At 38.9% G+C, this 27,912-nt stretch overlaps 1 protein-coding gene across 5 annotated transcripts in view; it reads right to left on the minus strand.

Annotated features, from left to right (window-relative positions):
• Positions 1-4,636: 4,636 nt before the first annotated feature.
• The window catches only part of LOC126251859 (folliculin), a 180,727-nt gene continuing 157,451 nt past the window's right edge, over positions 4,637-27,912 (minus strand). For 4 of the 5 annotated variants that reach the window (XM_049952539.1, XM_049952540.1, XM_049952542.1 and 1 more), the window contains 2 exons: positions 25,229-25,331; positions 4,637-5,136 (listed from right to left, as the gene is read on the minus strand). In XM_049952539.1, coding sequence (XP_049808496.1) covers positions 5,007-5,136; positions 25,229-25,331 — 233 coding nt within the window. In that variant the 3' untranslated portion in view covers positions 4,637-5,006. Of the gene's footprint in view, positions 5,137-12,536; positions 12,690-25,228; positions 25,332-27,912 lie in introns of all 5 variants that reach the window. The other variant, XM_049952544.1, reaches the window with a different exon arrangement.

Consider the following 27,912-nt stretch of genomic DNA (forward strand, 5'->3'; position numbering starts at 1 on the left):
TATTGCACAAGAACAGTAAAACTAAGAATTTTCCAATAACAACTTTGGATTTATACTTCATAGTGCCCATGAATGAAAAATAGATGATGATAAACTTTCTAGTATATATATTTTGGAAAATATCACTCTGTATGTTCAAATATACACTGCGCAAATACGGATGTAATGAGTACGTACATATTAGTTCGTATAAGGTACTACATTTTTGGAGAACAGAGTTCAAAATTTATGGTACATCGACAAATTAAGACTTTAAATTAAATTTTATTTAAAAAACGAAAATAAAAAAACATTATAAAAGTTGGGTATACATCAGTTAGCAAAATGTCACTACTATGCAGTTACATATTTCCAGAATTTATACATTGTGAATATTGTAGAAACAATTTCTATCTGGTACAAAACACAAATAGGTGTTACATTTGGTACACATTACTTTTGTTATTTTTTGACATTTATTATATTTACATCTGGCAGATTTTTCACAGTAGTTAGGCCAGTGATCGATTCTGTCCTTCCTGATGTCAGCATTTGCTGTATTTGGCTGCCTTCTCTTTTTGGTGCCACTGCCTGGTGAGCTATCCAGCGATTGTCTCTTGGATGGTTTTCCTGACCAGCATAAGGATTCAGCAATATCAAGCTTGAAATCAAACAAAGCCATCTGGGTTTTCTCTTCAATACTATTTTCATGACAGGCTCTCTTGTAAAGTAGCCAAGCAACAACACAACTCATGTCCAATAAATGGAAGAACAGTCTCATGTAATATTTCTTTGACCTGATTTTCGTTCTGTACAGAGCTAATAAGGAGTCAATAGTGTCAACACCTCCCATAAACTTGTTGTACTCCTTCACAATCTTTGGGCATTTTATTTCGATATGTTGCTTTGTTTTTTTGTCATATCTTGCAACCTGGCTTTCTGGGTGAGTGCCTGAAAATGTGCCCAGAAGGCTGACACACCTGCTGTCTTGCCATTTCACAAGAATCAGGTCATATCCAGAAACAGATGCAGTGGATTCAACAGATGTGCCTCTTCCCTGCTTTTTCATTTCAGCATCAGATGGCATCTTATTGTTTCTCACTCTGTTCAACTGTACTGTTCCCAGACAGTGAATACCACATTTTACCAGCTCAACTTGAAGCTCTGGACTGCAGAACCAGTTATCATAGAACAGTTTATGATTTTTGTACTTTGGTATTCTTTCAACCAATCTGAGCACTACATTTCCACTGGCGTTTACATTAGGAAGATGACTGGGTTGATTGACGGGTCCAGAATAGATTTCGAAATCATAAATAATACCACTGGCACCTGATATGCAATATATTTTGTAGCCCCACTTTTTTGGTTTCTTGGGATTATACTGTTTCAAGCTACTGTGACCTTTGAATGGCACAGTTTGTTCGTCCACTGCAAGGTGTTCTTCAATTGGTATTTTTGATAAATTTTTTCGCAGCATATCTGAGTATACATTGCACGTCAGTGGCACAGTTACATCACATGAGCCAGTACAGAGTTCTGAAAATATGTATATTTAAATATACACAGTGCAATAGAGGGTTAAGGCTTATTACAATACTTTCTGCAACTGATTGATTGTGTATATCATGATTTGCCTTACATCAAAGTTTTTGTTAAAAAATAACAGAACAAGCTTTCACTCAGTCTCACTGACAATATTGGTGATGTATTATCAGAACTTTCTTGACTACTACGCAGCAGGCAGAAATACTGTTCTGTGCAATGATTACTTTTCTGTCCTGGGCACTTAGAGGGCCATTTGAAAAGTCCGAGAGATGGCATCATCGGTGCATATTGAGGTCATGTCTAGTTAGTAATAATAATGGTTTATTTGTCCATAATAATCTTTGAAAGAACGCGCACCAAGTTTGAGCCATATTGGTCTATTTCTTTGTGTTTGGCAATCGTGTGAATCAAGGAAGTCGAGTGGTTGTCAAAAAATGGATGAAAAAGAATTTCGTGTGGTGATTAAAAATTATTTTATGAAAGGCAAAACACCTCAGGAGACTAAAGAGAAGCTTGATAAACATTACGGTGACTCTGCACCTTCGATTAGAACAGTTTATAAGTGGTTTCAAAATTTTCGGAGTGGCCATATGGGCACAAGTGATGCTGAACGTCTGACGTCCTGTGGAGGTTAAGACTCCAGAAATCATTGATGAAATCCATGATATGGTGATGGATGACAGAAGAGTTAAAGTGGGTGAGATTGCAGGTGCTGTGGGCATCTCGAATGAACTGGTACATAATATTTTGCATAAACATTTGGACATGAGAAAGCTATCCGCAAGATGGGTTCCGCGATTGCTCACGCTTGACCAAAAACCAAATCGTGTGAAGTGTTGCAAGAACGGTTTGCAGCTGTTCAGGAAGAGTCCACAGGACTTTTAAGTGTCGTTTCGTTACTGTGTAAGAAACATGGATACATTACTGTACTGAGACCAAACAACAATCTAAACAATGGGTTACCAAGGGAGAATCTGCACCAAAAATGGCAAAGACCATTCCTTCGGCTGGGAAGGTTATGGTGACTGTCTTCTGGGATTTGCAAGGGATAATCCTCATCGCCTATCTGAAAAAGGGTAAAACTATTACAGGTGCATATTATTCACCATTATTGGGCCGTTTGAAAACCGAGCTGCAAGAAAAACGCTGGTGACCGGACCACAAAAAAGTCCTTTTCCATCACGACAATGCACCAGCACACACCTCAGCAGTTGTGGTCACAAAATTAATGGAAATAGGATTTCAACTCGTTACACATCCCCTCTGTTTTCCAGACGTGACTCCCTTGGACTACTGTTTGTTCCCCAATTTGAAGAAATGGCTGGTGGGACAAAGATTTTACTTCAAACGAGGAGGTGATTGCAGCAACTAATAGCTATTTTGCAGACTTGGACAATTCCTATTATTCGGAAGGGATCAACAAATTAGAACAGCATTGGACGAAGTGTATAAGTCTAAAAGGAGACTATGTCGAAAAATAAGGTTTACTCCAAACACGTAAGTAGTTTTTATGTTTGCACGGACTTTTCAAATGCCCCTCCTACTTTCCCCTACCGGTCTTACCATCAGCTTGAAACCAACATAAATTATTAATGAGTAACACTAATTGCAATATGAGACACAATCACAAATGTTTGCTGCATGCCATTTTTTTCAACTCATTGCATTGTATTACAGCAGCCTTGATTTCATTTCATATTATGTGCTACAACCATGTGCCACACTTGAAATTTGTACCAGAACAGCTGAATGCGGTTGTGCACTTGAGTTGTCAGCATTGGAAAAAAAAAATCATCTCCCTCTAATGTGGTTGTGGCCATACTGGTTACCCTTACACCTTAAAGTGTTACCATCTCTGTTAGCATTTTTGTTTGTTACTGAGCAAGAAAAATAATCTCTTAAGACACTCTTATTGCTAGTTGAAGTGTTTGGATTCTGCTGTTAGTCGTAGAAGCATATTATTACACACGGTCCAGTCACATTAATATAACATGACCACCACACGTTTGACATCAAGTGTGCTCAAAAGTGGCAAAGGGTGGAAGCATTTCCAAGATGGCTAGGTTTGTAAACTGCTCGAGTGCCACTGTTGTCGTATACTGTGCTTGTCAAAATGGTGCTATCTAAAACTGGTGCCAAGACAGCTGTGGTGCACCACAGGCCATACACATCAGGGGTGAACGATGGCTGTGGAGATGAGTGCAACCGAATACATGTCTAACTGACCATCCAGATGAACCAGCAGACCATTCAGTGAATGTTGCTACTTATGAGCCTCCAGAGCTGGAATTTGCTCACCAATACTGCAACTGCATGTTCAATGAGTGTCTAGATGTTGCCTTTTCACTTGAATCACATTTTATGCCCCATCAGGCAGATGGCTGTTGGCGTGTATAACGTGAAATGCCGAAAAGCAAACACACTGCAGTTGTCAAAAGGGTACAGGCTGGAGGAAGAAGCATTAAGGTCGGGGACAGGGGGCAATGGTTTTGTTTCTGTCCCTGGTTAGTGATCTCATTCTGGAAGGTGCAATGGAATTGACACAAGTATGCACATATCCGGGGGACCATGTCCACACCTAAACACAGTTCATTTTTCCTCTGAACCATGGAATCTGCCAACAGGACAATGCAACGTGTCACACAACTTGAAGAGCACCAGTATGAGCTTATTGTACACACCTGGCCACCAAATTTAAACCAAATTAAAGTTCAGTGTGACCACCTCCTTCTGGCTGTACACGCCAACCAAAAAACCTGGTGCAGGTGGCCATGGCATGGAGTCAGCATGGCTCTACATTCCTGCCTGTCTCAGTGTTCTGTGCTGTTAAATATAGTTATTTAGGCTTTTGACAGATGGTCACATTGTCACAGGACAGTGTAAAATGCAGCCGAGAACTGTAGGCCACAGAAACACAATTTGGTCCACTTGCAGGCTGCAGTTTGACAACCTCTGTTTTACAGTGTCTCATATTCATTCCTTACTTCACACAGTACAGAGGTATTTCATCTATGTTTTACTCATTAATCCAGGACCGTTCAGAATTTTTTAACATATTAGCATTCATCAGAAAAAAAAGTGGAAAACCTTAGTTAGCCAACATAAGAACTTCAGATATAGTTTTACTTTATATTAATTATGTCATTAAATTATATACATTTCCCTTCAATAAATGGTCATTTACATACTTTTACATTGTATGTGTGTCTAGTGTCATACCATTTTCAACGTATACATTATTGCAATCTGCCATGTTTCTTGGCTTCATAAGATATTAACAGAAAACTACTCCGTCTTCTCTGAAGGAAGTCATTTCTGATGGCAATTATACATTTTACATGTAATGTGATACCAGCAATGATGATAACAAAAATTTGTACAATGTAAACATAATCTTCTGAATTATTTACATTATGTACAATATCACAATGATCTAACTACACTTCTTTATCCTTTGTTCAGTATAGTTTCAAAAGCAACTAAACAGCTGTAGCCCAGAAGTTTAACAAACTTCTGTCATGGTCTTGTGCTCCCAGTGCTTGCATCAGATTGGTGACATCCTGTGTGTGGGCTGCTAGGTGGTGCACCTGGCTAGTTATCTTCGCTATGCTGTGTAAGAAAAGAGTCTTGCAGGGTTAATTGCAAAGAGAATTGTGCAGTGAAATTATTTCTCACTAGAACAGGCACTTAATTAAGACAACAGAGCTGTCTCTCTTAATATAAATCAGTGATCATACCACTTACCTAAGAGGAAAACTATGGTGTTTTAAAATGCACATCAGAGTTTTAAGGCTTTTTACATTTATTACATTCAACTTACAATTCTAACTAATCCATCAAATCAAAGACCAACTCAGTTTTTCTTACATGTTAGCACCATTCGTCACACAACACAAACCGAGTCAATAGGTGAGTTTTTCCTAAACCTTGATCAGTGTGTCTGGAGCAATTATTGAAACAACTGCTTCAATCCTGTTTCTTATGTTTGTTAGATCAGCTGGTAGTGCACATACACAGGATCCCTTATGAACTATAAAAATGGCATGGTGTCAGATTCAGTGAGCATATAAATTATGTGATAAGAGTTCTGTCATGCGGCCCCTTGCGACCAGTAACAACATTGTTTGTCCAATCATGTACTGTGTTATGCCATTGAGGTGGTGCAACATCTTATGGCCAATTAAATTCCTGTGTTCAGCTTCTTCCAAATTAAGGACAGACACACATTTCTAGTACATCCCGATGAGATCAGCTACAGTTGTTTCACTTAAAAAGGAAGGCCCATAAACTTTTGTCATGATATGGCACAAAAAACATTCAATTTACCGTATTTACTCGAATCTAAGCCACACCTGAAAAATGAGACTCGAAATCAAGGAAAAAAAAAATTTCCCGAATCTAAGCCACTCCTAAAAGTTTTAGATCGCCCCTCCACATCGAAACAAAGTTGGTCCATTGTAACATGAAACACAATTGAAGCTGAATTGATGAAGATACAGTTACAGTAGTTTGGTTCGAATCGTAAGCTTAACAGTTAAGCTTTACGAAGTAGCCAATGCTACGTGTCAGGCGCTCCATCCGTATTTATACGGGTACCCTTCCTTTTTCACATGCTTCGTCTGGTTTGAATCGATTGCTTATTTTGCTTTGATCTGATAAGTGCCGTTCTCTTTGTTATAGGTGTTTACATCACTCTAAGCTGAAAATGCATTACTGTACTGTGTCATGCATTGTCGCATTCTGATAGTGCGTGTTTACGGCCCGTCGCCGATCGCGGCAGGCCTTGCCTTTGTGCGCGCTACCGCCGCTTACCATTTTTTTTTTAAAAAGAGAGAGAGAGAGAGAGAGGAATTCTCTCATAAGCGAAACAATGGCAAGAGACTGCTATTTGTTGTTACTTACACTGCTGCTTTCTTTGATGATGATTAACGAGAACCAAATAATAGACTGTGTATGATGGAAGATCTTCTGAACGAGAGTTTAGCGAAAATTTTTCTCTGTTTGAAAATCTTTGCAGACGTCTCTTTAGAACATTACATTCTGTACAGAAATTAGAATCATCTTAGATTTAAAAATCTAGTCAGTTGCCGTGCTTCATTTCTGACTGTATCACTATTCAGCATAAGAATAATACGAATATAAACATGACATGATATGTATATTGTTCCGTGTTTGCTGTTGTCTCACTCTAGTTTCGTAGTTTATTAGGCAGACAGGATTTAAATGAGATAGGAGCAAACACGAAAGAATACATGGCATAATGTTTACATTCTTCTACCGTTTCTTTTAATTTATTTACTGATGCAGAGGTTTTGGCGCCAGTATTTATCTTTGTGCCTGCAATGCATACGTATTTGGAGGCAGAAGTTAGTTGTGGCGACACCTACCAACATTTTTCAGAACTTCCACAAACTTTGCACCCAATTCTAAGCCGCAGGCAGTTTTTTGGATTACAAAAACCGGAAAAAAGTGGGCAAACTGTAAAACACAAAAAGCTTTCTGTTTACTAGTCACCATATTTGCTTTTGCACATTCTAATGGAAGACAAAGGAAAGAGCGCATGTGCACAGGCATAAAAACTAAGCTGTTTGAGTTGTTCTTCCATTGTATGTATTATATATAATTGTAAGTTGAAAACAATAAATTCAACCAAGCCTGAAAACGCCTAATTCATTTTGAAACAGATTGTACAACAGTCTTTCAAGTATATTTCATATGGTTTTCTGTAATGGGATTTACTGCAGCTTGTCTCTACTGTGGTATGGGAGAACTTACATTTGATTCCTGACAGCATACTACTATTATAACAAATCAACCAAGTGCATTATATACCAAATTAATTATCAGATGTGCAAGTTATATAAATATTCCAATTAAATTTTTGAAAATTAGAACACATGCCAAGAGTTTCTGGATCAAACATTCAAAGGAAATACTCAACTTGCAGGCTATGCATGACATCCATGCATCTGACAATACATAATCCTTAACAACTGTAAAGTACTGATGTAATGAATGTCTAGCAGAAGTATATTGTTTAATCTGAATCACAAGATAATGGTTTACTATTGTCCTCATGAGAGTTAATTCATATATGCAACACCTACCAGATAGGAAATGTAGATTTTTGTGAGTTAGTATACAAACAGGTGAATAATGGTGAGGATACAAATTCAAGTCCAAACATGCACTAAAACTGTAATGTGAACATGTTGCAATCTGAACACACAAACAAAAAAATTGTCCCTAGATCTATGCTTAACTGTTTAATAAGGCAAGTGGAAACTTAGTGCGACAGGGCTATAGCAATTGTATGAAGGGGGAAAAAACGACCACACACACACCAGTAGACATTAAAGTATTTCTACCTGTAAACTGAACTTTTAAATTGTGCATGTGCACAATATAAAAACTATATGGCATGCAAATGAAAACTTCTGCAATTAGCTGTGCAAAAGAAATAGATAAAAACAGATACTATAACCTTAATTAAATGAGAACAATGTCCAGTGCAAGTAAACTATCGTACAAGGAAAAGACAATAGTCATAATATAAATGGTAATTTTAGGAAGTCAGTGTTTATTCATATGTTCTCATTAGTGTCAATGCACAAACTTACGAAAAAGGCAGGAAGTGGTAGCTCACAAATTTTCTTACCACTGCTGATACATAAAAATTCCTTTCTACCATGTGCCTAACAGCCAAAGTGGTTTGGGATTGGCATATGGAACTTTGCTATTTTGTGGAGAACCAACCATTCCCATATGTAGTCTATTATAATGGGATTGCCACTCAGAGACATTCCATAGCTACTGCAAGCTTCCCACTGGGGAGGAATCTACGTACCACCGAACTATATCTAGTTTAATAGAAGGTCAAATATGACATTTACCTGAATTGGTACACATGAATAAGCCTAGTATTTACCTAGGTGGATGAGGGAATCTGTCTAAAAACCACATCCAGGCTGGTTGGCACTCCGGCCCCTGTTATTAATCACCAGGTGGATTTGATTTGGTGGCCGATGTGCATCCTGGTGACCCAGCAGCGGGTGATTTAATGCATTCAGCTATCTGGGGTGACTAATGAATACAAATATAATTTCTTATCATGTAATAACCAGAAACAGGCTACATAAACCAGTAGTTGCAAATAAAGTATTAACAAATATTTATTTGCTTGCGGAGAGGATAGGGAAATTGGGAACTTCATTGCATACAATGTAAAATAATTAACAATATATAACATGTGACCAAAATCAAAGCATATATGACAAACCTTTCCCACAAACATGGCCTTGTTATGTTGGTACTAAGAATGACTGAAAGCACAGGGACACTACAGCTGTTACACTTCCTGAGGACATGCAGCTCTACTGTATAATTAATCATGATGGCATCCTCTTGGGTAAAAAATTCTGGAAGTAAAATAGTGCCCCATTTGGATTTCTGGGCAGGGCCTATTCAGGATGATATCACAAAAAAAAATCTATTTTTGTATGGTTTGTAGCATGAAATTTTAGAACACGTGAGTAAAAGATAACCAACACAAAATTAAATAGGGTAATGCAAGAGTAGGTCTAATGTTGAATAAAGAAAATAAGAAAGTGAGTGAAGTGCTATGAACAACGCAGTATAGGAGCCAAGCTAGATACGAAGGCAACACAAATCACAACAGTACAAGTTTATATGCTTACTAGCTCTGCAGATGATGAAGAGATTGAAAGGACAGATGATGAGATGGAAAAAATTATTTAAATAGTTATGGAAAATGTAAATTAGTTTATCAAGGGAGTGTGGAATTATATAGAAGGCAAAATTGTGAGGCAGCAGGGTCTGGGAGAAAGGAAAGTAAGGGAAGCCACCTGGTAGAATTTTACACAGAATACAACTTACTTATTGTTAACACTTAGTTTAAGAACTATGAAAGAAGATTAAAAATGTGGATGAGACTTGGGAGAAACAGAAATATTAAGACAGATTGTATAATGCTGCAGCAGACATTTCAAAACAGATTTTAAACTGGAAAATCTTCCCAGTATCAGATGGGGGACTGTGATTTATTGATTTTGAACTACAGATTAAAACTGGAGAAATTGTAGAAAAGTAGGAAATTAAGGAGAAAAGTAGGAAAATAAGGAGATGCAGCCTGGATTAAGTGAAAGAACATACGGTTTTTGACACATTCTAGCAGAATTACTGGATAACACAAGAAATTTTCAATTTAACTGATGAAATAAGAAAATATAAAAATTAATCAGGTGAAAGGGAATACAAAAATCTAAAAAATGAGATTGACAGAAAGTGTAAACTGGCACTGCAGGAATGGGTAGGGAAGAAATTCAAGGCTATAGAAACATGCATAACTAGGGAAAAACAGATGTCTTGTGGGCAAAAGCAGCTGTAAGGATATCAAGAGCTCAGGTGGGAAACCTGTAGTAAGCAAAGAAGGAAAAATGTGGAAGGAATATATACAACAGCTGTATAAGGGAAATGAGCTTGAAGGCAATATTATAGAAAGGGAAGAGGAAATGAAAGGAGTCATGATACTGTGACAAGAATTTGACAGAGCTGTGAAACACCGAAGTCAAAACACGTCACCCTCAGTATAATTGGTGTTCTTGATAGACTCAGCCATTCCAAACCTATTCCACCTGCTATGCTATATACATGAGAAAGGGGAAATGCCTTCAGACTTTATGAAGAATTTAATAATTCCAGTTCCAACGAAGCCAGGTGCTGGCAGATGTGAAATATTACCAAACCACATATATACTGTAACAGGAACATGCAAGGCAATATTAATCCTCTAACTTATCTTAGAAGATAGGTTGAAAAAAGCAACCACACAATTATGAACTGTAGATTTACAGAAAACTTCTGACCATTTTGGTTGGAATACACACTTTCAAATTCTAAAGGTAGCAGTATAAAATACATGGAGTGAAAGATTGTATACAGTTTGTACAGGAATGAGACCACAGTTATAAAAAATTTAACAATATGACAGGAAAACAGTAGTTGAAAAGAGAGTGAGACAGGGTTGCAACTTATTCCTGATGCTACTCAATTTGTTAATAGATCATGTAATAAAAGAAACCAAGGAGGAATTATTAAAATCTAATAAAGTCCAAGAAGACGAAATAAAATCTTCTAAGTTTGCTGACAACATTGTAAATCTGTCACGGACACTAAAGGACATGGAAGAGTTGTTGAACAAAATAAGTAGAGCATTGAAAAGAGGTTTTAGGATGAATATTAACAAAAGTGATGGAACAAAGTTGAATTACACTATCTGATCAAACATTTACAGACACCTAATAGTGGACATTAACATGGGACAGCTTGAACTTGCTGGGGACACTACTACTGAGATATCTGAATGTTTGTGGAGGAATGGCAGCCTATTCTTCAAGAAGTTAGTGATGATGGAAGCCACAATCGAGAGCAAATTCAACATTCTAATGCATCTCAAAGGTGTACCACTGAGTTCAGATCAGGACTCTGTGCAGGCCTATCCCTTTCAGTTATGTTATTGTCCAAAATCTATAGCCTCACAGATGCACTGTCATGCTGATACAATCAATCATTGTTTCTGAACTGTTCCTCTACCGTATGCAGTACCCAGTGCTGTAAAATGTGTTAATATTCTTCTGCATTTAGCTTTTTTAAGTTCAATAACCAACTCACTCATTTCCAGCCACCCACTGTCCAATGGCATTGCTGTTTACACCACCTCAAGTGTCACTTACAAACCTATAGAAATGAGTGGCTTGCAAGGAAGTGCTCGACCATTATACCCCATTCTTTTTAACTCCCCACATGTCATTGTGCTGGCTGGACTACTGGTAGGTCTTTGGAGCTCACGAGTGATTCCTGCTTCTGGTTTCATGCATTTTTTTATAGCCACCATCATCAATGATCGACAGTTCCTGTACATCAGTATATGAGGTCTGCCTGGTCTCAGTTTAGCTGTAGTTGTTCCTTCACATTTCCACTTCACAGTCATATCACCAACAGTCGACTTTGGCAGCTCTAGAAGGGTTCAAATGTAATTGATGGATTTGTTACTCAAGTGACATCCAAAGCCTAATCCATGTCCAAGGTCACTGAGCTCTCCTGACTGACCCTTTCTGTTATTACTGCTTCTTTACTGTCGACACAATACTGTCTGCCTCCTTTTACACTGGCAGGTCCTCCTCTCATCACATCTAGTGGTTAACTCCACATTACATAGTAGTGTCCATATATTTTTGACTAGACAGTGTACATCAAGTGATACTGAGGGAATTAAATTAGAAAATTAGTTGAGTTTTAGCAATTGGGCAGCAAAATACTTCATGATGACTGATGTAGAGAGGTTGAAGCTTTTTTGGAGGTATTCATCTGGAGTGTGGTCTTATACGGAAGTGAAACATGGATGATAAACAGTGGGGACCAGAAGAGAGTAGAAACGTTTGAGATGTCGCTCTCCAGAAGACCAGATAACTAATGACATGACACGGACTCAAACCGGAGAGAAAAGATATTTATTGTATAATTTGACTACAACAAGGCATCAGTTGATATGGTACATCCAGATGCATCAACGGAGTCATCAATTTGTCAATGGAGGTAAATACTGCATGTCAAAATTGTAGAACATCACAGCTTGACTACAACAAGTAGGATCAAGGGGATGTTGGTTGCAGCAGGTATGTATAAATGAAGAGGCTTGCTCAGGATAGACTAGTATGAAGAGTTATATCAAACCACAACCTCACTTTATTGTAATTATGAATATTTTCAGCTAATATTCAGTTTTTCAACAGTGCAGAGTACTTTAAAATATATATACTTATTTTGAGAGCCTAGGTGCACACAACTCTCAAGCATTTGTGCCTATTAGGTAAAAAAAACTCACTTCTGCAGGCATTATTCAACATGGATAATGTTGTACTGATCAATTATGTCAAGTTAACGAGACAAAACAGTACGCTGGGCCAGGGGTTGTACTTGGTAACACATACCTTACATCAGCAACAATTTCCCAACCTGGTTACCCATACACAGGTCGAGCTGAACCATGGATGCCCAAGCTGCCAGAGATGGAGGTCATATGTGCGTGATGTGTGCTTGCTTTTGTGGATGAATAGTGTGTGTTTCTCCTTTTCTGATGAAAGCTGTGGCCAAAAGCTTTGAGTAAGTGTCTTTTAATTGTGTCTGTGTACAACTTTAACGTGTCATCTTTACAGTAAGTAGCAATCCATCTTTTCCTACATTTCAGTACATAGTGTACTATGACACAATTCAGCTCAGTTACAGCTCTGGGGCTATAGTGAAGTCTCCATGCCAATTATAAACCATCATGTGAGAGCTTCTGTGTAGTTGGAAGAAACAGAAAGGAGCCAGCGAGAATCTGAAGCTTTGAGTTGCTTTGTTGGTCGTGCTTAAGCTGCTCAACAGGAAGACAACTGCTGGTAAAAGACAAGTGCCTGAATTCAAGTTTTAAGCTGTCACAACTAATGTAATTTTATGCTGGTTGGAGGGAGATTTGAATCAGCTGTGCAGAGATCAATACAAATTATTGAAAGACAAAACATCATCTCATGACACAGCAGCAAATGTTGTTAATGAATACCAGATTATATTCAGCATTAAAATAATACTGAAAATTAAAACCAGTTTTAAAAAAGAAAGCCAATTATACTTAATTTTCACAGAATGAAAAATACTAAATGAAAGACAAATCACAGTATGAGGACGGAGGGGTAGGTTACTATTGCACACAGAAATAATGGTGATTGTTGCCCAGTTTCCATACAGACATAGTATATGCAGTGTTTTAAACTTATTGATTTTAAGGATCGTTGTGGGTAGTAGGGAAAGCATGAACCACTCCATGTACGGATTGTTGCAGAGGTGGAGTGATGCACGAGTGGAATTCTCAACTACACTTTGTTTGCACTTGAGGCACATTACTTGTGTCTCACATCAAGTAGCTCTTGAAAGTACTACTGACACATGAAGCAAACAAAGATTTAGATGTTTCAAGTAATCAAAATTGAAATTAAAACTGTTTTTGTAATGACATTGTCATAATTATAACCACCATCACAGATAAGCTATTAGCATGCAGTATTTGTTGGTAGCTGAGGTTGCCAGTGTCCAGAAACATAACATTACAGCTCAATAATATTCTGACTTCAAGCAGTTCAGATTTAAGGAGTCCAAATGCTAGATAAAGTGCATGCACAACACACAGTAACCTTTTCCTGATGTCAAGATGTTGATGTTACTGAACAAATGCAGTATGATTTTAACAACAACCGCAATGTTCCAAGAATTAAGGGACTCAGGTTGAAACTTCCATACGATTTTAACAACAACCACAATGTTCCAAGAATTAAGGGAGTCAGGTTGAAACTTCCAAACATATTATAACTCTATGCTGGAGTGATACTTGGATCAGGACCACTGTCTTTGCAGACTTTACTGTAAGCTGTGGAGAGGTGTTGACTGACCAGTGTTGTCTTGTCCCCCCACCCCTTCCACACACACACACACACACACACACACACACACACACACACACACACACACTCCTTGCTATAGGCAATGAACATGACTACTGATATCCAAAAGAAGCAGACTGAACTGTTCTCAGATAAGTACATTTCAATACCGAGCATAGTTTGAAAATTATAACATTACAGATTCCAGGAGATGATTAGTAAATGCTTTCATCAGCATTCTATGACCCCTGTCCCCTAATGCTGACTGAGGATTATAATTAACATACACTCCTTGAAAAGAAACAGGAAGCAGTCAGATAGGGAGGAGGAAGGAAACAAATTGAAACTTCACACATTGAGAAGGTATGTGATGTTATTTTAGTGATTACAAAACTTGGTAGTATGAGCCCACTAATCAGCATGATGTAGCAGCCCCTCTGGCCTGGGTTATCCATTGATTCAGTTAGGAAGTGTGCCATAAGGCCTTTGTATCCCCTCCCGAGGCAAGCTTCCCACAACTGCTGTAACTGGTCTTTGATATCCTGGATACAAGCACTGGGATGAAGCTGACGTCTGAACCGATCTCACACATATTCTGTGAGGGACAGATCTGGAGATCTTGCTGGCCACAGGAATACTTCGACATCACGCAGAAATTTTATAGTGACATTTGCCATGTGTGGACTAGCACTGTCCTATTGGAAAATGGGCACAATACTGTTGCATGAGGTGTAACACATGAGGATGTAGGATGTCCATGACATACCACTGTGCCATCAAAGTTCTTTCCATCATACCAGCCACAGCCTATAGTCACATCCAACAGCTCCGCACACCATGATCCCATGATTAATACTGCTGTGCTTCTCCAAATGGGACCTGTCCCCAGGTTGCCACGATACCTGCCAACAGCTGTTATCAGTGGTAGTGAAGAACCATGATTCATTGCTGAACACAATTTGATGCCACACTTCAGCAGTCAGTGTTTCCCAGTCATGGCACCACTTCAAATGCAGTGTTAATGGCACAGTGCACTGGACAGTAATTCCCACCTCCAACTGTTGTTAGTCATTGATCAATGTTGTAGGATGACACAAAATGTTGTGATGCAGATGTCAAGGGGTTACAGGTGGAGAGATATGGTCAAGAGGAACATTGATGGAAAGTATGCCTGCCCTCATATTTCCATACAGTCCAACACTGAGCAAGTGTCACATCCAAATGCCCCACAAATCTGGATGTTGCACGATTCAACCAACTGGCTAAATGGAGACCCACAATGAGACCCCTTTCAAAACTCCATCAGTTGCTGATAATGATGTTTCACATGAAGACATGGCATCTCTGTGCCCTTTGTGGTAATCACTCAACCTGTGACACTGTTCACGCCCCTTGTATACCCTACCATGCCTGGTAACAACACTAAACAGGAACAACACTTATGCACTCTAGTGCCATTCTACCTATCGCAGAGAATTACAACTCTATTTACATACTGGCCAATGGACATCTCTGAAATTACACTGACATTCAACCATGTGCTCTAGGTGCTTCACTTTTTTTGTTAAGCTGTATATAATTAAACCCATCTAGGACTTTCCCTGTATTACATATATGACGGTGGAAAGTCCTGGTGGAATATAAATGGTGGAAGGAGGAAAGGCAATCATTCACCATAAAGTTGAACAGTTAATAGTTGCCTATAATATCGCATCTCGATTCATTTGGCTACCAGTGATACAAGCCTTCTTCCTGGATTTGGTCATGAAGGAATAGCTGACAAAAGCACATTCTTCTTAAATGCAACAGGAAAATATTTTTGAAAGGTAAAATTATGACATATCTATCTGTTACTCCTCAAATGATATATAAATTTCCCTAGTTTTAACGCTTTGATTGCTGGCCATGTAAACCTTGTGTCAGTCACTTTTATGGCTGTTTTAGAAACTACATGTCCCTTACAACACAGTGAATACCGATTAAGCCAGTCAGTATAAATGATTTCATTTTTAAAAGTGGGAGAAATGACATGATCAGTAGTTACTGAAATTTTTAGGTCTCATCAACTGATGGCATTGGCAGTCAAAGTGTTAAATTCAGGTGGTTGTGTCATGTAAGTATGCCTATTAATTTTTATTATGTGTTGGCAAAATGGCTAAGCAGAGATGGCTAGAGGACAAATGTAAGGATTTAGAGGCTTATCTCACTAGGGGCAAGATAGATACTGCCTACAGGAAAATTAAAGAGACCTTTGGAGAAAAGAGAGCCACTTGTATGAATATCAAGAGCTCAGATGGAAACCCAGTTCTAAGCAAAGAAGGGAGTGGAAGGAGTATACAGAGGGTATATACAAGGGCGATGTACTTGAGGGCAATATTATGGAAATGGAAGAGGAGGTAGATGAAGATGAAATGGGAGATACGATACTGCGTGAAGAGTTTGACAGAGCACTGAAAGACCTGAGTCGAAACAAGGCCCTGGGAGTAGACAACATTCCATAAGAACTACTGACAGCCTTGGGAGACCAGTCCTGACAAAACTCGACCATCTGGTGAGCAAGATGTAAGAGACAGGCGAAATACCTTCAGACTTCAAGAAGAATATAATAATTCCAATCGCAAAGAAAGCAGGTGTTGCCGGATGTGAAAATTACCAAATTATCAGTTTAATAATTCACAGGTGCAAAATACTAACACGAATTCTTTACAGACAAATGGAAAAACTGATAGAAGCCGACCTCGGGGAAGATCAGTTTGGATTCCATAGAAATGTTGGAACACGTGAGGCAATACTGACCTTACGACTTATCTTAGAAGAAAGATTAGGGAAAAGCAAACCTACGTTTTTAGCATTTGTAAACTTAGAGAAAGCTTTTGACAATGTTGACTGGAATACTCTCTTTCAAATTCTAAAGATGGCAGTGGTAAAATACAGGGAGCGAAAGGCTATTTACAATTTGTGCAGAAACGAGATGGCAGTTATAAGAGTTGAGAGGCATGAAAGGGAAGCAGTGGTTGGGAAGGGAGTGAGACAGGGTTGTAGCCTCTTCCCAATGTTATTCAATCTGTATATTGAGCAAGCAGTAAAGGAAACAAAAGAAAAATTCGGAGTAGGTATTAAAATCCACGGAGAAGAAATAAAAACTTTGAGGTTCACCGATGACATTGTAATTCTGTCAGAGACAGCAAAGGACTTGGAAGAGCAGTTGAATGGAATGGACAGTGTCTTGAAAGGAGGATATAAGATGGACATCAACAAAAGCAAAATGAGGATAATGGAATGCAGTCGAATTAAGTCGGGTGATGCTGAGGGAATTACATTAGGAAATGAGACACTTAAAGTAGTAAAGGAGTTTTGCTACTTGGGGAGCAAAATAACTGATGATGGTCAAAGTAGAGAGGATACAAAATGTAGACTGGCAATGGCAAGGAAAGCATTCCTAAAGAAGAGAAATTTGTTAACATCGAGTATAGATTTAAGCGTCAGGAAGTTGTTTTTGAAAGTATTTGTATGGAGTGTAGCCATGTATGAAAGTGAAACATGGACGATAAATAGTTTGGACAAGAAGAGAATAGAAGCTTTTGAAATGTGGTGTTACAGAAGAATGCTGAAGATTAGATGGGTAGATTACATAACTAATGAGGAGGTATTGAATAGAATTGGGGTGAAGAGGAGTTTGTGGCACAACTTAACAAGAAGAAGGGACCGGTTGGTAGGACATGTTCTGAGGCATCAGGGGATCACAAATTTACCATTGGAGGGCAGCGTGGAGGGTAAAAATCATAGAGGGAGACCAAGAGATGAATACACTAAGCAGATTCAGAAGGATGTAGGTTGCAGTAAGTACTGGGAGATGAAGAAGCTTGCACAGGATAGAGTAGCATGGAGAGCTGCACCAAACCAGTCTCAGGACTGAAGACCACAACAACAACATGTGTTTACATATTTTAGAGTGAATTAGGAGAGAGAATGCCATGGATATGAGACGCAAATTGGGATGGCAATCATTAAAACAATGGTATTTTTTCTCATGAAATTTCAATCAGCAACTTTCTCCTCAGAGTGCAAAAATATTTTGTTGGCACTCACCTACATACAGAGGAATGATGACTGTAATATAGAGAAATGACAGCTCACACTGAAAGATTTGTGTTTGGTTTTCCCACATGCTGTTTAAGAGTAGCTTGAAGGTGGCTTGATGAACCCTCTGCCTGGCACTTATTGTGAACCGCAGAGTAATGATGTAGATGTAGAGCAGTTGTATTGTGTGATATGAGTGTGTAGTGACAGACAGAAGCTTTGTAGCAGCAGTACTTAGATTGCATCTAGTGACTAGCCGCTTTAGTGTTACATGTCTTGTTGCATTGATGAATGCAGGTTAAAGATGGACAGGGGCTGCATCTGTTGTGTGCAGATGCAACGGAAACTAGCCACTGTCTGAAGACAGATGAAAGACGAGTTGGCCATGGTCAAAAAGCTTCATGCTTCTGCCATGTGCACAGTGGTGTTGAGACAACTGAAGCAAAAGCTGTAGCATCTCTGGTGCCTATAGTGCCTGATGTTGCAGCAATTTCTTTCCACTATGGTCAGTTGACATTTCCCTGAGTGTGAATGGCAAATGGTGGCCAGATGTAAATCTCTGGGCGAAACGCAAAAGTTGGCACTGGCCACGTGGCTGACTCATTACACTTCAAAAGCAGGACTGAGTTTTTGGCACATCTGAAAGAAAATCTGAGACAACACAGGATCTGTTGGGACTGGGGCTATTCTTCCTGAGAGGTCTGAAGAAGCACATATGGTGGTTTTGCTGGCCACTAGGAACTCCAACATTAGCAAACTAGCAGGCAAGCCTCAAAGGAAAACCAGTGTCCACTCCATATGCTTGCTAGAGAGTCTCATCTGGGACATGCAGGAAAACCTAACAATGCGTATTTAGCACACTGGATGCAGCCGGATGCAAATTCTGTCTCATGTTGGCATGACTGATACAGGGTGTTTCAAAAATGACCGGTATATTTGAAACGGCAATAAAAACTAAACGAGCAGCGATAGAAATACACCGTTTGTTGCAATATGCTTGGGACAACAGTACATTTTCAGGCAGACAAACTTTCGAAATTACAGTAGTTACAATTTTCAACAACAGATGGCGCTGCGGTCCACATATCCACCATGCGTAGCAATAATATGGCGTAGTCTCTGAATGAAATTACCCGAAACCTTTGACAACGTGTCTGGCGGAATGGCTTCACATGCAGATGAGATGTACTGCTTCAGCTGTTCAATTGTTTCTGGATTCTGGCGGTACACCTGGTCTTTCAGGTGTCCCCACAGAAAGAAGTCACAGGGGTTCATGTCTGGCGAATAGGGAGGCCAATCCACGCCGCCTCCTGTATGTTTCGGATAGCCCAAAGCAATCACACGATCATCGAAATATTCATTCAGGAAATTAAAGACGTCGGCCGTGCGATGTGGCCGGGCACCATCTTGCATAAACCATGAGGTGTTCGCAGTGTCGTCTAAGGCAGTTTGTACCGCCACAAATTCACGAAGAATGTCCAGATAGCGTGATGCAGTAATCGTTTCGGATCTGAAAAATGGGCCAATGATTCCTTTGGAAGAAATGGCGGCCCAGACCAGTACTTTTTGAGGATGCAGGGACGATGGGACTGCAACATGGGGCTTTTCGGTTCCCCATATGCGCCAGTTCTGTTTATTGATGAAGCCGTCCAGGTAAAAATAAGCTTCGTCAGTAAACCAAATGCTGCCCACATGCATATCGCTGTCATCAATCCTGTGCACTATATCGTTAGCGAATGTCTCTCGTGCAGCAATGGTAGCGGCGCTGAGGGGTTGCCGCATTTGAATTTTGTATGGATAGAGGTGTAAACTCTGGCGCATGAGACGATACGTGGACGTTGGCGTCATTTGGACCGCAGCTGCAACATGGTGAACGGTAACCCGAGGCCGCTGTTGGATCACCTGCTGCACTAGCTGCGCGTTGCCCTCTGTGGTTGCCATACGCGGTCGCCCTACCTTTCCAGCACATTCATCCGTCACGTTCCCAGTCCGTTGAAATTTTTCAAACAGATCCTTTATTGTATCGCTTTTCGGTCCTTTGGTTACATTAAACCTCCGTTGAAAACTTCGTCTTGTTGCAACAACACTGTGCTCTAGGCGGTGGAATTCCAACACCAGAAAAATCCTCTGTTCTAAGGAATAAACCATGTTGTCTACAGCACACTTGCACGTTGTGAACAGCACATGCTTACAGCAGAAAGACGACGTACAGAATGGCGCACCCACAGACTGCGTTGTCTTCTATATCTTTCACATCACTTGCAGCGCCATCTGTTGTTGAAAATTGTAACTACTGTAATTTCGAAAGTTTGTCTGCCTGCAAATGTACTGTTGTCCCAAGCATATTGCAACAAACGGTGTATTTCTATCGCTGCTCGTTTAGTTTTTATTGCCGTTTCAAATATACCGGTCATTTTTGAAACACCCTGTATCTGCCACCTGGTTTCTCAGGGGCCATGTTCAGCTTATACAAGTGGCTGACTGCATTGGTGAAAACAGATAGCCTCATACGTGGGGTGGAGCGCAGCTACCATTTTGCAGTATTGTTCCCTGAGATTATTGCAGTCCTTTAAATTGGAGCTAAGTGGAAGGCTTCAGCCAAAGGATCAGACAATTTTGTGACAATCTTGGATGCAGATTTTTTGACATCCACTGTCAAGGATTGTAGGAACACAATTAATAGGTCAAGTGTGCACCAGACAAAGTAATTATCTACAAGTGTACAGAATATGTGTAGGATGCTCATGCAGGTTTTTTAGGGTAGATGAATCCCTCCAAAGGCCCAATAATAGGAGTTCTGATTTCAGGGAGAGAAGAATATCAGCCAAATTAAGAGTAACATATGTTACCACCTATTTAGTTGAGTGAGTAACATGTCTGACTGCCATTTGGAGGACAAGGTTCAATTCCTAGTATCATTTTTTTTTTTTTTTTAATGGATGGATTGAAAGAGGTCCAGTCAGCCTTGTGAAGTGAACTAAGGAGCTGCTTGGATGAGAAGTAGTGGCTCCAAGGTTTGAAAAGCCAACAACAGTTAAGAGAGCAGTGGGCTGACCTCGCACCCCTTTACACTGTATCCAAATGGTGCTGTATGCAGAGGATGATACAATGGCCAGTCAGCATCGCATGTCCTCTTGGCCAGACTGCAGAGTTAAAAAGTTAAAACATGGCTGCAGGAGAAAGACAATATTAATACAGTATTACTCCCAGAGCTAGGGCTGTTTATAAATGGTAATAATACCCTAGAGACCAGGGACAGAAATCTGGCTGAAACCAAATGTTGAAAGCAACAAAATTCTAAATTATAATTCAAATATAGATAACAAAGCTAGACTAAATGCCTGTGGAGGAGAAAATTTATTGGCATAAACAAGACAACACTACCTAGTGAGGTTAGTACAGAATATGAATGTGGAATAATTTGGGTAAAGATAAGGGATCAAACATGGTAATCAGAAACTTTGAATAGATTCCCTGCCTCCAGAGCAGCAGTGGATTCTTTGTTGGTCACATTATTGTATTAGGCGGAGATTTCAACAGCTGTACACTGGAGACTATAGTGATTAAGGGCTGGTAGTGGGGCCATGGAATAATGTAAATTGTTCTGAATGCCTTATCTAAAAATTATTTCCTGGTTACAAACAGGTCCAAACTTCTCGAATCATTAAACACAGAGCAGGGAATCAGCAACCACAATGAATCATTACCCACATGTGTAAACAGGAATGTAAAGAAAGGTGCTGTGCTCAATAAGTGCAACAAGAAATACACTTTACATTACTTGAGCATTCAAAATAAAACATTCCTGTCAGAGACTGAAAATGTTGAGAAAAAGTATTGGACAATACGCCTTAAACAGGTATATGCCATGTAAAATTTTGAGGAATGGGAAAGACACACTACAGTTCAACAGCCATCTTAGAAAGCATCTCCGAAATTAACTGCAGATTTACATGCTGCCAAAACCTTGTCGACAAATAAAATATAAACACAGCAAAAATTAGCATAAGGGCAGCCACATATGAAGGATTCAAAAGTAAAATGATACCCATCTGAGAGTAAATCCTAAAAAGTTTTGGTCTAATTTTACATCAGTTAATGGATGAAAGCCATCTGTCTAGACACTTAGTGACCATAATGGCATCAAAATGGGGGATCTTAAATTCTCTCACTGATGACGACAATACCATGGTTCCCTCTTTCATTTGTAGCATGAACATCAAATCAGCTGGTGTCTACATAAGTAACCACAAAGCCGAAACCCAAGTAAAATCACTCAAAAGCCTACATAGAATATGCACAAGAACTTACATCTCTTCTGATAGCATTCTATCGAAGGCCACTGCAGCAACAAAGGGTCCTAATGATTGGAAAAAAAGTGCAGGTAATTCCTGTTTTCAAGGAGGATCACTGAACAGATGTACAAAACTACAGGCTTATATCACTGACATCATATACCTGTAGAATTTTAGCACACATTTTATTCTCACATATTATGACCTTTTTGGAGACAGAACATCTCCCCTGTAGGAATCAACATGGATCCCACAAATAATGATTGTGTAAGACCCAGAAGGCAGTAGATACCGGTACACAGGTTGATGCCATGTTCCATGGCTTCAAAAAAGGCATTCAATGCAGTTTCTCACTGTTGCCTAAAAAATAAAAAGATCTCTTACCAGACGGAACACAGAATATCATTTTTAATGGCTGAAAATCTTCAAACTTAAAAGAAACTGAAGGTGTACCCTGATGGAGCATTGCAGTACCATTAATATTCACTATATACAAATATAACCCAGTGGATAGCACCTGCAGCTCCTTGAGGTTGATCATGTATGATGCTATTGTTTACAGAGGAGTTGTAACATTAGAAAATTATAGTGAAAAACGGGAATACCTGCAGAAGACTGGCCCTCAACATAAACAAATGTAATATATTATTCATAAATTGGCAGAAAGACCCAATATTGTATGATCATACGACTGCTAAGAAAGCACTGTGGTGAGCTTCAGCCCACAGGTGGACTACAATTGACTGGCGTGAATAGGATTGTTGTGATGATTGGTGTCTTATGGAATAACAGTTATTGAACACTTATCTTCTTTCTCGGCATTAGTGGACAACTGTCTGTTCTTTTGTAGGGCACTTTATTTGGAGAAGGAGATGGTAGTACCTGCACTGGTCAGATGCCTGATTGTTGTTTTGGTGGCAGTGGTGGAAGTCCGAGTTGGCCAAGTCCATTTTTCATGGCATTTTCTACTGGTAGTGTAGTTTGGTGGCAAAGATCATTACTAAATCTCTTCTTCAACACTCTCTATCACCTCCTGATGCATAAGGTTGACATTAAAGGCTGCTATCTCTTGTGTACTCGGTCTGACATGTCTGGTTGCTTACAGTGCTGTATCTCTGCTCTTACTATCTGGCATATAAAAAAGGTCAGCTCATGGTGGTCTTCCACATCTGCCATAAGGACCATATTCACAAGTCAGCCATACCTTTTTTGTCTGATTCTTTTTGTGTTGCCTTTGCTGGGTTTGCTGGCACCACTTAATGACTTCCTCTGTTGTTGTGACATCTTTGCCAGAAGACCTTGGTACGTGACTTTTGTGACTCTTTTTATCAACTATGAGATTTTGTCAGATTCTGTCATGTGAAAACCCATGATGTGGCATTGGGCCAAAACATTCTGTATGTACAATTGTGTCATTTTTCCATGACAGAGCCCTGTTCTTCAATTGTTCTTCTGAAAAGTGGACTTGCTCTGAATTGTTGACAAATGTTTTCTTCAAATCAGCCTGGAATTTATCCCTGCCATTGAGCTTCTTTTCATTTTTCTCAAACCTGTGCCAGGCTGTGCCATCCAAGTATACATCTGTGATATCCACCATGCCATTTCATTTTGCTGTATTTTGTGACTTGGTCAAATCCTTTCAGCCATTTCATTGGCTCCTGACCACCATCTCTGGAAAATGCTGATGGACACTGGTTTTTCAGCTGACTTACTGCTGCTTTTGTATCCATCTGATCCTCAATATATGCATCTTAAGAATAATGTACTGTTTGCAATGGCTTTTATGTTGCCTAACTGGAGCCATGATCACATAGATGTTTTGAAGTACTTCGCATCTCCACAAAACAATGTCAGGTCAGAACCACAATCAAGTCCCAATCTGAAGGCCGAGTTGTCAGAGAAGTAGAATGATTAGAACTGAAAGCACACTTATTACTGACACCAATGTACGGTCACTACATAACTGACCTCATGGACAAAAAGTGCACAGATTTATACAAACATAAAATATTCTAGAACACTGGTATGTACACAAACATTGAATATTCAAGAATATACAACCATTACGAACATATGAGACTTCAAGAATCTTCCAGAAATAATAAATATGAAATATAAAAATAATGCTGGTGGTCGGGTTTGAACCAGTGATCTGCAACATGCTAGCCAGTGACTCTAACCACTGCACCATACTAGATGCACCAGACCATGTAGCAACATGAGTGAGATTTTCACTTTGCAGTGGAATGAGGGCAGGTCATGAAAGGCAAAGGTCCTGAGTTCACGTCTCAGTCCAGCACACAGTTTTAATCTGCCAGGAAGTTTCATGTAGCAACATATCTCGAGAAAAGACCATATCGAGAAAACAGAGTATTCAGCTCACACGGATTCTTACTAGCAATCCTTCCTTCAAACCCTTCCTTCGCAGTGACAGTTGTAAACAGAATACTCTCCATTGCACATGATGAGATGGCTTGTGGAGAGTAGTTGTAGACTTAGATGTATGAGTATTAGGGTATGGTCATGTGGCTTTGATATAGATGAATTGCTAACATTGTACTCACACCAGTGGCAGGAGCTTCAATAGGATGATGTCTCCTCTGTTTATTTGACTACCTCCTCTATCTATGCTGGGACATTGTATAACCATTAAAGAGCTTGATAAAATAAAATAAAGTAGGAAATTACAAAAAGAACAGAATCAGTCAAGACCAAATGCTGACAACAGACAAATTTCTGTCTGAATTGTCTCTTACACGAATGGTAGGAACAAACTGGATTTGATTCAGAAAGAGTCTATAACAGAAATGTAAAAATTTTCTAATAACTTACTTCATCCATTCCTCCTTCAAGGCTGTTAGCTGATACTGGACAACAGTATCACTTAGTTTTGTATTTTCCAGGGCCTTTTCAATTTTTATGAGCACAGTTGGGCCTGTAAAAATGAAAAGTATTATTACAGATAATGTTCTCTCTAACAAAATGTTACGTAACATATTTAATATTATTTCTTGTTGTCTCTATGCTCCATGCATCAGTCTGCTATAGATGATTGGTTGCTTTCCCTTATTTTATATATTGGTCCATCCAGGAATTTCCATTATTGTTATACATTATATTCAGTATAAGAAATGTTTGTAGTATTTATGGACTGGTCCAATGTCTGTTGTACTCAGTACAACACTAGATTTATAGGCATATAAAATAAATAACTAATAGTATCAGATAACACAACCACTCACCTTATAATACAAGCATTGAGCAGTATATGGGCACAGCAACAAGGTGTTGACTGTAACTCAGCTTTAGAACTTGCATTATTTCTGAGAGAACACACATACAGTCAGCTACTCTCTTTCCCAACGCTGTAGCATGACTGGGTATTATTAATTATTACTCAACAGAGACTAGGAATTGCTGTGCGATTTTTTCAACAACTGCCCAATCTCATAATGTTATTAAATCTCAAAATAACATTGAAATTTTATACACCTGACACTATGTCGTTCAGCAAGTAACAAACTTCTCCTGCCTAGTTGTTTCAATCCACGACACAAAGAAGCATTCCTTACACATTAGATCCACAGAGATTATTTGTTGAATTTATTGCAATTCTGTATGTAAGACATACTACTCACTCTTTTTGTTTGCCAAATCCAGAATTATACGCATATAGGGTGCTAACAACAGTCCGGCATCACAGGCCATGAGTGGTTATTAAAATTTTATCGTGTTTTTATAGTATCTGACAATGCCAATCATGACTACAAACTTTATTTGCCTCTTTTATGAACTTCAATGAGACAGTTAAATCTAATGATGATCATTATGATTGAAACCAATCACTGCATAAAACAAATATTTGCAATGACAGACCATTTTGGTTTCTACATATTGTCTTACACCGGATCACTGTTATCTTCAAGATGATCACATCACACTTCATCACAGTGTGTTCTGGCTTGAGTATAATCATGTAGCATCTAGAAGGCATGAAAGCAATGTAGACTTCTAAAACTGGATGCCAATCAATAATCAGACTACTCTACTGGAAGAGTTTCATGTGGAAATAAAAACTGTGAATGAAAGTAAGTGACTTCTCTAGTTAGGTATTGTCAAAACTGCCAAGCACAAAAGATTACAGAACCTTTATTTTTTAATCAGCATATACATTCAGTATCTCAGTATCTATTATGAGCATATTTTGGATAATGTGATAGTGAGCATAGAGAAATGATGACTCATGTTCAAAAGCATAACTAGGGCAGCACAAGATTTTGCTTTGCCCCTCTCCACATCTGCAAACCCACTTTTTGCCCAACCCTCAGCCCGCCTTCCCTCAAACTTTGTTATTTTGTTATGTACGAATAAATTAATAAAACAAACTAACATTGTCTTAACTGAATGTTAAGTGTTCTATGCAAGAGTAATTTTAAATCAGGAAGTTTTTGGTTATCTGTTCCACCAAGAAGTCACCAAACTTTCAATTTCACTCACCAAACCACCTAAACTTGTGCACTGTTGCAAAAATCCAGTGAGCTGATGCTTAAATATTATTATGGTTTTACCATCAAAAATTGTTAGTTATTGTGCTCTGTGGTAACATCATTATCAGCATCTTGAACAATTTCCATGGCCAGGCTGGGTTTGTTTGGTACACAAGCCTTGCCATCTAGTTCTGTTTTCCCATCATCTTTCTGTGTTCACTCTGGTTCAATCTTTGTCTCTTTTCCCATCATCTTTCTGTGTTCACTCTGGTTCAATCCTTGTCTCTTTTTCCAACACACTCCTTCATACCTTTCAGTCTTCTGTCCCTTGATCTCCCTCTTGATTGTTTCCCTTGAATCACCATCTCATGTATCTTCTTGGGAATCCTCTTATTTACCATTCTCTTAATGTGTCCATACCATGTGTTAGCCTTGATTTTTCTATTCTGCTTTGCAAGAATTCCTTTTTCACAGTTTCCCTTACTCTTTCATTTCTCATCCTGTCTCTCCTTGTTAGTCCTACTCTACTTCTTGGGAACTTGATTTCGCCTAACTGTAATGTGGTTACATCTCTTTTCTTCATTTCTGTGATAACAGACAACCTTAACGTTAAAGTTATGTTACTGCAGGAAAAGAGAAACACAGTATAATTTACCGGTCAAAATCAGTTTGTCAAACAATTTAAAGTGTAGAATGTACACCAAAAACTCAAAATTTTCTGCAAAAACATTTTTTTATTGTCTCTAGGTAAACGCATATTTTTCAACATAAAAACTTGGGAGGTCTTGTGCTACATCTTAAATATATTCAGACACTACACAGGAACAAAAATGAAAACTTCAATCAAAAGGAAACTTGCCTTGAGAGTAAAAACGAATTTACCTCAGACTACAATTTAACTATCTCAATGATCAATTTCAAGGCCATTGGCCTCATCTTCAGATGTACCCATTCACATATAGGAACTTAAATATGCCAGTGCGTCCATAATGCATTGGCATTAGTTATAGGCAATGTGTTACAAATTCC

Source organism: Schistocerca nitens, chromosome 4 (genome assembly GCF_023898315.1).
Source record: "Schistocerca nitens isolate TAMUIC-IGC-003100 chromosome 4, iqSchNite1.1, whole genome shotgun sequence".
NCBI lineage: Eukaryota > Metazoa > Arthropoda > Insecta > Orthoptera > Acrididae > Schistocerca > Schistocerca nitens.